Source organism: Scheffersomyces xylosifermentans, assembly GCF_036884685.1.
Source record: "Scheffersomyces xylosifermentans strain CBS 12540 chromosome Unknown RJT20scaffold_6, whole genome shotgun sequence".
In the NCBI taxonomy this organism is placed as follows: domain Eukaryota; kingdom Fungi; phylum Ascomycota; class Pichiomycetes; order Serinales; family Debaryomycetaceae; genus Scheffersomyces; species Scheffersomyces xylosifermentans.
Window position 1 is genome coordinate 25,346 of NW_027042944.1, and position 13,682 is coordinate 39,027.

Genomic DNA, 13,682 nt, shown 5'->3' on the forward strand with positions numbered 1-13,682 from the left:
TACGTCTTCCCACCATTACAGCGCTACCAACAACGCCTTAACCGCAATGGGAAACGATTTCCGTATCACCTGACTTTTCAACCGGATAACAATACAAATAACACAGATCCGACTTAGTACCCGACCTATACCAAGGCCCATTATCACGGGTTCGTTAGATTAAGTATAACTCAGGGCAAAGACTCTATATTTCACCGTTTCCACTGTAACAACCTTCCTAGACTAAACCTATACCAAGCTCGTAATACCCACCACCTCTCCATATTCAGAAACCTCACAAATCTCACAATCCAGCTCTACACACCGCGTCCTTCCCCCTATACGGAAGGGCTCCCATTAGTAATCGGAACCTTATCCGAGTGAAAAGTGAGGCTTTCTATACCGATAAGCAAGATCGTCCTATATATGGAAAGGAGCCGTGGATTCATATAAATAGGTTAGTATTGGATGGTAAAAATTTCCAGAGTTAAAGTTGTACGGTGATTTTGCTTTCTAGTATAGTATAGCATTGCTTCTGTTAAGTTTATAACGGTGTCGTTTTTTGCAACCTCTATTTTCCGTTGCCTGCCCCACGCTCTATTCACTATGACCAAAGCCGTTACTAAACCGGTGAAGCTCACCCAAAATTTCACCACGAAATCAGGTATCCCAATTACCATTGGTACCGGAACCGGAACAAAATGGCAATGGCTCAAGAAGGGAAGACCAGAAGACCAGAAGGACACCTTGGTCACGGAATTGGTCGACCAGCTCCTCTTGGCCTTGCAGAACGGTTACAACCACATTGACACGGCAGAAGTATACACCACACACCCAGAAGTGGCCGAAGCGGTGAAGAAAAGTGGCATTCCAAGAGAAGACTTGTTCATTACCACCAAGTACTCGCCAGGATTCCGTACTTTCCAGGCGTTATCAAAGGGCCCGACCGATTTCATCGACACTGCCTTGAAGGAGTTGCAGACAGACTACGTCGACTTATTCTTGATCCACAGTCCTTTCTTTGACGAAGCGGTCTCTCGTGGACAAACCCTTGAGAGTTCATGGGCTGAAGTCATCGAGGCCAAAAAGGCAGGAAAGGTAAGAGAAATTGGTGTCTCGAACTATGCCAAACCTCACTTGGAAAAGATCTTCAAGGTTGCTGGCAGCACTGAGTTCTACCCTAAGGTCAACCAGATCGAGTTCCATCCTTATTTACAGAACCAAAGTAAGGACATTGTAAAGTTTGCTCAAGAAAACGATATTTTGATAGAAGCTTATGGTCCTCTTACTCCATTGTTCAGAATTAAGAAAGACGGTAAGGATGTTGAAGATCACCCTTTGAAGCCACTCCTTCAAGAATTGTCTGAAAAGTATGGTAAGACCGACGCCCAGATCTTATTGAGATACACTTTACAGAAGGGAATTCTTCCAATTACTACTTCTACGAAGGTGGAGAGAATTAAGCAATCGCTTGAAGTCTACGAATTTGAGATTACTGCGGAGGATGTTGCTAAGATTGATGAGGTTGGAGCTTCTTATCCATTCAGACAATTTTTTGACCAGGAATATAAGAATTTGTAAGGGGATATGAGGACTATGAGGATTACGAGAGTTGGAAATGAAAGATGAGTAAGAATTCCTACAACCACCACGTCGTTACAAGATTTTAGGAAAGCATGAGCAAATCACGAGAAAACATCGCAATTACCACCACATAAGAACAATCAACCAAATCACTTCTTAGCTCAATTTGCTTCTCTTTCAAGATTTCCCTTTCTTGCCACAACTTTCCTCAATTCTTGCAAAACTCATCCCGTACCCAACACTTTTCCTCCAACTTGAGTCTCTTATACATATACATATATACACCACAATACACTCTTATACACAGCAATCAATATACTGTAATACATACACCAATTTATACATATATGAATTCCTCTCTTTCGCAACCACAATACACTCTTATTCGCTGTAATACATGTAATTCACTTTAATTAATTCACACTCCAATACAAACACTGTAATACAGGCTATAATGCATACACCAAATTATACATATACATATATACACCACAATTTACTCTTATACCCTGTAATACATTCACTATAATACCTACACTACCCATACACCATTTCACTTCTTGACTCGTTGCCTTCTTACCTTCTTGCCTTCTTACATTCTTGCCTTATCGTGTTGAATATCACATCAATCATATTATTTTCTAAAAATGCAGCACTGTTTTTTTGATTGCAAATTCTCGTTTCTTTTTTCGTAAGCGATAAGCACTTGAAAACTGTGGATGTTTGAAAGGAGAGACGAACGGAGTAGATCTACGTAGAGTGGATTCTGGGTAGATGGTGTAGAATGGCTTACTAATGTGTGGATATAAGCCCTGGTGATCGATATGGTGATATTAGTTACGAGATAGTTTATTAATATTAATACAGAAGTAGGAAATTGAGGATGTGTATTAGTTCTAATTGGGGCTTTATTGTAGTTTGGTAGTAGATAGTACCGCGATAGTGCCGTGATTGCACTATGAATACTACCACGATTCTACCATGATAGCACCAAGAGATTGCCATGAAAGTATCGAGACAGTACTGTGATAACACCTTAATAGTACCAAGATAGCACCTTAATAGTACCAAGATAGCACCTTAATACTACAGTTTCGGTACCTACACTGTAGAGAGTTTTCCACTCTTGCACTAGTGCACTTATTGCGGTAACCACTGCCACATGACTCATGAGTTAATCCAATGCCTCAGTTACGAAGGTGGCATTCTGTGTGGTAGGAAATACCGTCCGGTTGCCCTATTGTTCTAGCAGCAAGATACAAAGAGCCACCGAAGTACCAGATCCTGACTAAGTCCCATTGTAGTAGTATATATAGCAGCAAGATACAAAGAGCCACCGAAGTACCAGATCCTGACTAAGTCCCATTGTAGTAGTATATATAGCAGCTATAGCTCAATTGAAATATCTCTTACTCCGAAATCTATATGCATCCGATAAGCAGGTTATATAGATAAGCCCCTGGAATCGTTGACACGCTTGCTTTTTATAACAAAGCAATTGACAGGTCTCTGAATAATAGCATAACTCACGTCGCTTTAGAAGAATCATAACATCCTATTACAATGACCGTCGAATTGACTCCTTCGTTCAAAACCAAATCAGGGGATCCCATTACTATCGGAGCTGGCTCCGGAACGGCCTGGAAATCGTTCAAAAGAGGCGACCCATCCAACGAAGATAACCTTAATGAAATTGTAGACAAATTAGCCTTCTCCATCAAGGCAGGTTACAATCACTTAGATACCGCCGAAGTCTATACCACTCATCCAGAAGTTGGAAAGGCTATCAAAAAGAGTGGGGCACCAAGAGAGAAGTTATGGATCACTACGAAGTACATTACAAGTTCTCCACATATCAATAAGACTGCTGAATCGCCACAAGAATATGTTGACGAAACATTGAAAGAGCTTGGAACAGACTACATTGACTTGTTGTTAATCCACCATCCATTCTTTGAACCCCAACAGTCCAAGAATGGTTACGATATCAAGAAGTTATGGAAGGAATTTATCGATGTAAAGAAAACAGGTGCTGTAAGATACATTGGAGTTTCTAACTTCACAGTAGATCATTTGAAGTCGATCATTGAAGTTAGTGAAGAACAAGGAGGAAGAGAATTCTATCCTACTGCCAATCAAATTGAATTCCACCCATACCTTCAGAACCAATCACCTGGAATTGTTCAATTTGCACAAGAGAATGGTATCTTGATTGAGTCCTTTGGTCCATTGACACCTTTATTCCGGATTATTGACGAAGACACCAAGAAAGAAGTAGTAGACCATCCTTTGAAGACAGTTCTTCCAGAATTGGCCAAGAAATACAATAAAACGGAAGCACAAATCTTGTTAAGATGGGTTTTGGAAAAGAAGGCTCTTCCAATCACAACTTCTTCAAAGGAAGACAGAATCAAGGAGGCATTAGAAATTCACAAATTTGAATTGAAACCAGAAGACGTGGAATTAATTGACACTGAAGGTGCTAAATTCCCATATAGAGCCTTCTTCAAAGGTCGCTTCTAAGAAGATTTCGACAAAGGATAAGTAAGAGTAACTCAACTGGCTTATGCTGACTATCTGGTTAAGAAATAATCTGTAGTATTACTAAATAGCGTCGTTAATGTACATTTATATTATTGAAATAACAAAGATGCTGCCATTTCCACGTTTCCTTGAGTCAGCTCCAAAGCATTTATAGCTTCGGGTCTGGAAAATCCTAAATTGATCAATTGTTTGATCTCCTCTTCTTTTGGTGTATATTTGGAAGTACTACCTAAGAAGCTTCCAGTACCAGTGCTCCCCGTTGTAGCAGAACTACCAGTAGCAGCAGAACTACCAGTAGCAGCAGAACTTCCTGTATTCTGCCTTTTGACGGCAGCATCTGCTGCTGATGACGAGGCAGTTTTCCTTCCAGGAGCAACAGCATTAGTTGGCGTAGTATTTGCTGGTCTTGCCATTGGAGCGTCACTGAAAATATTTCCACCCAATTGACTTCCCAAGCTCTTACCGGAACCTGAAAATAAGGAGTTGTTTTCTATTTCAGAGGAAGCCAAGAACTTGGTTTCAATATTGCCTCCAACTACCAAAACGTCTCTGACCAAATCGATGACACACTTGTGTCTTCTCAACATGTCCAATCCAAACAACAAATCAACATCGGTGTCGATTACGATAAAAGAACAAGGAATATCCACGTTTGAATCTCCTATACTGATTGGTACGCTATGAATCTTTCCTTGGATTTTCTGTGACCCCACACCTCTAGCCTCACCTTGGAAACGCCTATCAATGAGCCTATCGATTCCTACCTTTTCAGCTAAACGAGGTGAGATAATAGTAGTTTGTGCACCGGAATCCACAAAGGCTTGCACGCGTTCACCATTGACTTTGATGTTGATGAATAACATATCCACAGAAGCGAAACTCTCGGGAGTAATTTCGTAGGCCAAATTCATATTTTCCTGGATTTGCTCTTGTCTAATGATTTCTAGGATTCTTGCTTGACTTTCAGGATCATCTGGGTTTTGCTGTAATCTGTTGAGTTCTTCCTGTTGTTGAATGGACATTCCTCCTCCAAGGCCACCAGATTGTTGAAGATGCTGCAATTGTTCCAACATTAAAGCCTTGAAGCGAGCAGGGTCATTTAAAGCGTCAAATAATTGAGGTTGTGTTTGTCTCAATTGGTTACCAACTTGAGGGTTAGACAAGGCCTGGGTCCGTAAGAGCTCGATCTGGTTGTCCACACCAGGGTTTTGGCCAATTGCACTTGTTGAGGCACCGCCAGGACCAGTGGGAGCGTTTCTTGTTGTTATTTTGGATAAGACAATCAAGTCGTCATCGTTGATGCCAAGTTCTTCTAAAGTTTTGAAGTTTTCATGGAGAGATTTGCCGTCGTGGACCAAGACTTGTCGAGCCGGTTCGATGTCCGTTTCTGCTTGCAAGTATGCTTTGAAGTCATCCAACAGAAGAGAGCCGGGGATATCCACGGCGATGATCTGACCTGTTGAGTCAATGGAAATGGTTACTTTCATTTTGGGAAGACTTAATGATCTAGTAGCAGTCGATGAAAGGGACTAAAACAGGAGATTCAATTAAAAGCTGATAGAATAGCCAGATAGTATAGTTATAAAAGTGGTAATAGTGATAATAGTGGTAATAGTAATAATAGTGATAATAGCCACAATTATATCTTATAACTAGTCAAAACGATGATTAACGATGATTTTTATGAGTAATTATCACACCAACTAGTATAAACCAGTATAATTAATCAAATATATGATGATCAATATTTATAACGAGTAAGTGTTACTCGTAAAGTAGTAAGCGCTTATAACAACGAAGAAGAACCACACAATAACAATCACCAAAGAACAAAATCAATAATGAAAGCAATTAAACAAGCAAGTTAAGTTCTTCCAAACGTCCTAAATGTCCTATATCCGATGGTCTTATATATCCACTGATGATAACTTCACACAACCAATAAAGAAAGAAGAACAATAAAGAAGAACAATATTTAAATAACTAAGAATATTACTAACAAATAAATTATAACTGCAAAAAAAACACTGGTACAACAAAATCAACGAGAAATCCCTAGCACTAAATACTGCGAGAGTGCACTAAATACTGTGAGAGTGCACTAAATACTGTGACTGTTGCCGCTGTTTATCGGTGTTGATAGCGAGGCAGTGTGGAGGACGGCGGTAATTTTATTGAGACATGCTCACTAATTCGAGATGCTCACTAATTCCGGTGGCAAGAGGCTGCAACATATGAATTTTTGCCATCGGTGGGGAAGGTGAGATGTTGTGTGATGGACCGGCTATTTGGGAGAAAGATAGTGTTTGAGTGGAAATTTGAGTGTGGAGGACAGAGGCAGGCATGGTAAGGTGTGAATAGGCAGGTTTATGGAGGTTTTATGTGACACCGGAGATAGAAGGTACAAGAAGCCTGGAGAAGTTGGCAAAAGTTGGCAAATATTATAGGCGCAGGCTCTGGACGCTTTACTGAGAACGCATTACTGAGAACGCTTTACTGAGAATAATGGCCCTACGGTGTAAAAGACACTGGTAGAAGAAGTGAAATGAAGGAGATGGGCAAAGAGATGAAGAAGCCAGTATATTAGAGGGTAGATATGGCTATGGAAAGCGGCATGCTATTGGGACAAGTGCTGTTAACTTGGAGTCCTGGTTATTTTTGGCTGCAAGACTGTCTCAGTATACAATTGGAGCGTCTATGGATCGCCTATGAAGTGCCTATATTAGTTTAATGGCATGGCAGGAGAACCCCAAGTGTATTTATGAAGTAACGATATGAAGAATTCTCTTTCACAAATGTAGTGTAAGGGTAATGCAAAAAAAAGTTAACTTGTAATCATAATGCTATGAATTTTAGATTTTTTTTAACCCTTATCTACCACTCTCATTACTATTTGCTTGGTTAACCACTAACTGGCATAGGGCCATTTCTACCCCACGAAATTTCCATAGTTGTCCACTCAAATAAATACATTCTTAAACTCATTGTCAAGTTAACAATACTATTCGGCACCATTGAGAATATCGGCGTGTAATCATATTCACTATGTCAAACTCATAATACAATACTCTTATTCCTCCAACTTTTCACTAATGAAACCTTTGACATATTCTTCATATTTCTTTTCAATATTCATAAAATACATGAAAAATTCTACGAATGATGATGAAATACCACCACCAGTCTCATTTTTATCTCGTATATTAATTATACATCTATATTACAGGTCCAGTTTTCAATTACCTGGCTTGAATGGGTAACCATGTCCTCATTTCCAATTCACTTTATGACGTAGTGCTTCGAATCCTACCCTCTAATTGGCAGGAATGATCATAGCTACATGGCCACCGTTTAACAACATCTTCTTTCTAACAATCGTGCTGGTTCCTTCGTTGTCTCTTTCGGTGACATTTTCCAAAACCATGTTGACGTAGTCGTCGAATCCAACCAACTTTCCTGTGAATTCTTTGTCGTTGATCATCAATACAGTGATCTCATTTCCAATCGACTTGTCAATAATTTCCAACGGCAACACAGTTGCTGGAACGGCCTCTTCACTAGCTTGTCCGGTACTTTCAGACATCTCTATACTATTATTAATACTGTTAAAAGACTTCAGAATGATCCGTCTTCTTGTCTTTTAACTGAATTTTGTATCTTTCTGAAAATTCGATAATAGAGGTTTTGGGCTCGTGCACGACCCGTTTGAACGGGTGCAAAATCTTGTTAGTGGCCGGTGGTGGGTGGTGGTTGATTAAGAAGTCAATTAAGAACGTTTATATTATTGATAGTACGAGATTGATAGTAGAATTGATGAGCTTAGTTCTATCCTAATACTCTTGAAAAATCAGTTCTAGAATTTTGAGGTTTTACTCAGAGAAAATTCGCCCTATGCTGCTTCTCTGTTCTTAGTGTCCAACATGTCATATCCCCATATGATCTCTCATATTACCATATTCCTCCTTCTCCTTATTTTACTTAATGTCTTCTCCCTTCTTAAATTGTACTCCTTTAATTAACCTACTACAGCGTTTTCAGATACCCTTGTCTATTCTTGATACAAACTATACGAATATCCTAGAAATCTATAAACAACTCTGCTATGATTTTATCGAGGGAAAAGACCTTCTCGTTCGCTTTATGCTACATTGATACCCCCCTTCTACTTCGTCAAAAGGGGCTTCTGCTTCGAGGTCAAAACTAACTTCTCGAGCTTGTCGTTCTTCCGAACATGCTTCTTATGTGTCTTGGTAGGTGTATCAGGCTCACCACTCTGCAAGGATCTGCTATTCCAACCATCAAAATCAATCAATGCTTGCATGCAACCCCATTCTGTAATTTTATTCTGCAACCATACCAAATTTACCGGTTTGGTCAAGTAATCGTTGCAACCCGCCATTAATGCATTCTTTTTATCAACTGAGGAGTTAGAAGAGGCTGTCAATGCCACAATAATCACCGGTGATCTGAAAATTCCAAGATCAAGCTTCTCTTCGTCTTTCAATGTCTCAGGATTCTGTAAATTTGAGCCAAGTTCATTCTGAGCAAAGACACCGATTCTATTAACTTTCTCCAAATGACGAATTTCTTTTGTTGCTTCAATTCCTGACTTAACAGGTAATTGAATATCCATTAATACCAAATGGAATCCTCCTTTTCGCCACTTATCTATAGCTTCCTGTCCATTTTTGGCAATTTGATAATGTATCTTATGCTTTCTTAAGAACGCTCCCAAAATAGCCTGGTTAATGGCATTATCTTCCACCACCAATACAGAAATAGATGGCAACACCTTGTCTGTAGTACTCTTGGATGACTTGAGGTGTTTGGTTCCTTTTCCACCATAGGGAATGAGGTTTCCAGATTTCTTTGGCTCTTTCTCTTTTTCTTTCACCTCTTTCTTCCCTGTTTCTTTATGAGGTTGTTCACGAATTTCTCGAGAAGATGCCTTCAATTGTTGCAGATCTCCTGGTGGTGAAGGAGTGGAATAGACTCGTCTTTCTTCCTCATTAGCTCCACCATTACTATTTGTAGTATTGGTGATCGTAGTGTCACTTCCATTACTGCGAGATTCTCCCAATTCTTTGATAGGTTCAGAGGATAGGGATAATGGATTGCTGCGCAGTTTAAGCATAGGGAATGGCTCAACTGGTTGACCAGAAACTGGACTGGTTACCTCCACTCCAATGTTACTCAAATTGGTTGCCTGAAGTGCTGGAGACTTCAGAGCTGTGCTATTCACACGGGATCTGCCTACCATGTTTTCGTCTAATGAGTACCTCTTTTTGATCTGATTGTTATTACCTCCTCCGGAAGCAAGAGAGAAGTTCCTGGGCAAAAGTAATACTGCCTGTGCATTTGCTCCATTACCCGATGCTGCTGAGACTGGTGATTGTGGTGGATTCGAAAGCGAACGACGGTGTGCTATGGTGCTGTTTCCAGGTGCTGGTGATTGCGATTGTTTGGTTAGTATAGTAGAAGGAGAAATAGAACGGTCTTTTGGTAAGCCAGGACTGTTATTCGTAGACAATGCTTTGTTCTGGTACAAATACTGCGGTTTGGGTTGATGGTACAGATTAAACAGCTGCGCCGATATAGTCAACACTGGGGTGGTAGACCTTCCTGGGTGTTGTGGCAGAGGATGGTTGATCTGGTTCGAGCCGGAATTGTAATTTTGTTGTGGAGGAGCGAATTGCTGGTTCTGCAGTGCTTGTTGGTTCATGCTAGTGTTGTACATCTGGGATAATTGGCTACTGCTACTATTCCTGTAGTAGCTGGATGTGCTTACACTGGCTCTGGCACTATTACTATTGTTTGATGACATATTAGCCGAATGTGTAGGGATCAAGCCTGGAGCAGATACCGAAGTCACCATCTCGTGGTCATTGGCAGAAATTTCAATCAAGAATGAATCGCTCATAGACATTCCATTGGGATAGTACTGGTCAAGTATGCTGTATACGCTTTGGTCTGGTTCAAGGATCACTTTGGAGTTGATGGGGGTTGTCTGGTTTACAGGAGTAATTGGGCTTTTCACTCCTTCTGGTGAAATAGAAAGATTCTGGCTGGTAGTTTTCTTTCCGGCTATCAGGTTCGATGTATAATGTGATTTGCTTGGGGAATACATTCCTATGATCAAATCTGCTGGATCACAGAGCTTTGCCAACGAGTTGGGGAACTTGTTGATTACCAACAGCTTCAAGTCGTCTACAATGTCATTCTGGTGCACGATAAGGGTTGTTGGAGTTCCTCCGGGCCGTCTGACCCAGATCCGTCGTCCAGTGTATAGGGTATGAGCTGGATACGCGGGCACAGTATTGCTTACTTGGGTCAGGTTCTGATACATTGGGCCCGAGACAGACGTAGCAGTGACGGGGATATGGTTTTGAGATGGTGACGATGATGTAGCGTACTTGGAGCTTGTGGTGGGTTTCTTTGAGTGGGTGGGAATTGGCTTTGAGCCGTGGTTGTGATTCTGGGTGTGGTGGTTATGGGAGTTGGGCGAGTCAGACGAGGCTAACTTGGTGAATGAACTCATGGCGTTGTGAAGTTATGTGTGGTGATGTCGTGCTTGTTTTGTGGTGGTGTGTGATAATTATAAGAATCTTTGTTTGGAGTTATGATGTTACGGTGTTATGGTGTATGTGTTATGTGTTATGTGTTATGTGTTATGCGTTATAAGTTAAAAGCTGTAGTTCGATTCGATGATTAACAAGTAAGATTCGTTGGTGAACGATTAACGATTCGATGATGACCGACGATTCGATGATGAACGAGTATGAAGCCAACAGATCCACTGGCAGTAACAATTGTGATACCGAAGAGTGTTGCGATGACGATAATGTTAGACGAAGCCTTGATTTTCAAGGGGTCCGTAGGCCCTGGACGAGATGGAAAGGGGAACAAATAGTTAGTATCAACAACGAGTCCATACGACAACTTCTGGTTCGGCTCGGTGAGTTGTGACCAAAGAAGATGAGCGGCGAGTATGAAGATAAAGTAACGAGATTCTCGGCGTAGCGGTAAAAGAAGATGAGAAGGGTGATAGGAACTCAACTCGAGGGCCACTGACAAAAGGATACAACGACTAACCGTTGGTGAGCAAATGGGGAAGAAGGTGACAAGGTGACGAGGAAACAGGAACCAGGATATGGAATAGTTAACAGGCTTGCTCCGGAAGAATGAATATCAAGAAACAACTCCAGCAAAGGAACCGTAGATAATAAAGAAATAAATAAATAAATAAATAAATAAATAAATAAATAAGAGGAATAAGAATAATAATAAGAGAGAGACAAGAATAATAATAATGGTGTAGTAATACAGTCAATAGAATCCTAAATAGGTTAATGCTATATATAGTACAGTATAGGATGGTACAGTAATATATGGTACAGTAGAGTAGAGTACAGTATAGTACAGTACAGTGGAAGATATGTATACCAGGACGGAGTATGAAGTGTGAGGCTTGAAGATGAAGTGGGAAGGAGGAAGTATGAATTATGACGTATGAATTATGAATTACGAAGTATGAGTACTGATAAAATGGGTAATACAGTACTGTCAATAGTCTACGTAGAATGGATAGGATACTATATTAACACTAAAGCAGGCACTAAAGAAAGGCACCAAGCAAATAGGTAGCTTCGGTGTTTATCTATTGGTGGGGACAAGGGAGAAGGAGCATGGAGCATGGAGAAACAATGGAAGAAGTCGACAATAAACAATAGAAGCAGTTTCAAGAGAGTATGGAGCAACATTACTGTGAATAGAGATGTAATATGTGATATATATATATATATAACTAGTAAGTGATGTAATATAATATATAATATATTATAATTTAATGTGTGATATAATATATAACATATAATATAATATAACATAGGGTCATATAATATAAAATACTTACAACATACAACATACAACATACCATGTACAATAATACCACATACATAATATCACATACATAACATCACATACAATAATATACACACATCCCATATAATACAATCCAAATAATACGATCAACACAATGGCAATGACATCACATATAATAATCCTTCCTCCAATGATAATAATACCGCACCGATAGTCCCTATCCGATTGTGATCCTAATAATATCGAAAGCTTGTGCTGCATTGGCATTGGAATGGAGAGCAGGTGTACCAATCAGTGCATGGTACGGGAGGTGTGGTATGGGAAGAGTGAAGAGAGAAGAGGAAACAGAGTGAACAACAATACCATTGACCATTAGACTTGCTTTCCCAAACGGCATCAACTTATCAAACAAATGTGTTTATAAATTGCCGCAAAATAGTGTATCTTTTACAAAAGGCAGCTCCTTCTTCCATGCCGTTTCATGATTCCAAGACATGGTTAGTTACATTACATGTATTCTATAAGAAAACCCATGATAAACTAAACTTTATCACAGCTGCTTTGAGTTGCTATACGAAATATCTGGAATTCAATGCAATATCTGGAATTCAATGCAATTCATAGTGTATTATTGTAACATTCCTCCTTGGCTGGTATCACCTACCACGATTTACGTATAACTTGATTTGAATGAAATGCATCTCTATCTATTTTAGTCAAGCCAGTACCAATCACTCCATGGTTATGTAGACTCTTCCATCGACTGCCCTCGATGTAGCTCACTTTGCTCCCAAGAGACTAAGTCCAGCAAACAGATCTTACCAATTCAAGAAGTCACTTAATTGCTTGTGTACCAACATTCCAACCAGAAAGCGAATCACTCTAAAATACAGCTCTGTTGTAACTATTGTAAGTCCAATTCCAAATGGTAAATACCATGATACGAGCTCTCGGTAGATATTGACTTCGTAACTCCCGTAGTTGATCTCGTACTTTCTCTTAAGTTGCTAGTGATACCACCAGAATCTCCAGGTTACGACCCGGGAAGAACAATCTCCCTAAGTTGCTTGAATCCCCAGTGCTCATGTAGCTTGTACGAGTGTTCGTAACGGTGGTAGTATGTGCATCCGTGTGGCTCCATTAACAACGTTTCCATCATCTAATCACTGTATTTTGGCAACAAGACAGTCCACAAGACAAGTCCACCCATGGCATGCACCAGTAGAAGAATGAACGCCACATAAGACAAGAAATTACTGGAACAGAATACCCTACCATACCGACCACTGTTGCTATTTTGCTCATTTACCGTCTTTGACAAGAAGAAGACCAAATACCATAAACGGCAAAAGCCTTCCAACACTTTGAATCTTGCTGCAAAATTTCGGCCAAGTAACTAACCCAACCCGAGCTCAAGGCTTTAACTCATGTCTTCAAGCAGTAAGAAATCACAATAATGTATATATGGTGATCGTATGGTCATCGACTGAAGCATATACGACAATTACCGTCTTCCTATACTATGGGCATATACTATGGGCATATAATAAAAAAGTTATGACATTCAATATGTTGAATATGACCCCACACCAAGAAATTCAACTACAAAGTTGCAGCCATTGTCATGGCAAGATATATCACATATTACACATATTACACAGTAATATTGAATAGCGAGGAAGTCCGAGACGACC

At 40.0% G+C, this 13,682-nt stretch overlaps 4 protein-coding genes across 4 annotated transcripts; 2 read left to right on the forward strand and 2 right to left on the reverse strand. All coding sequences in view use genetic code 12, as the record gives it.

Annotated features, from left to right (window-relative positions):
* Nucleotides 1–418: 418 nt before the first annotated feature.
* RJT20DRAFT_129348 (aldo/keto reductase) lies at nucleotides 419–1,983 on the forward strand. Its single transcript, XM_064917476.1, has one exon. The coding sequence runs from the start codon at nucleotides 586–588 to the stop codon at nucleotides 1,558–1,560; it is 975 nt and encodes a 324-aa protein (XP_064772854.1). The 5' UTR covers nucleotides 419–585; the 3' UTR covers nucleotides 1,561–1,983.
* Nucleotides 1,984–2,626: 643 nt separating this feature from the next.
* Nucleotides 2,627–4,427, forward strand: RJT20DRAFT_51943 (uncharacterized protein). The gene has a single exon (XM_064920490.1). It carries the CDS (start codon nucleotides 3,127–3,129, stop codon nucleotides 4,084–4,086), a length of 960 nt encoding a protein of 319 aa, XP_064772855.1. The 5' UTR covers nucleotides 2,627–3,126; the 3' UTR covers nucleotides 4,087–4,427.
* A 2,855-nt stretch (nucleotides 4,428–7,282) lies between these two features.
* RJT20DRAFT_129351 (RNA-binding protein) lies at nucleotides 7,283–7,722 on the reverse strand. The gene has a single exon (XM_064917477.1). It carries the CDS (start codon nucleotides 7,688–7,690, stop codon nucleotides 7,421–7,423), a length of 270 nt encoding a protein of 89 aa, XP_064772856.1. The 5' UTR covers nucleotides 7,691–7,722; the 3' UTR covers nucleotides 7,283–7,420.
* Nucleotides 7,723–8,269: 547 nt separating this feature from the next.
* On the reverse strand, nucleotides 8,270–10,453 carry SSK1 (mitogen-activated protein kinase kinase kinase; the record flags this gene model as incomplete). The annotated part of the gene is made up of 1 exon (XM_064921731.1): nucleotides 8,270–10,453. One exon carries the CDS (start codon nucleotides 10,451–10,453, stop codon nucleotides 8,270–8,272), a length of 2,184 nt encoding a protein of 727 aa, XP_064772857.1.
* Between the last annotated feature and the right edge of the window lie 3,229 nt (nucleotides 10,454–13,682).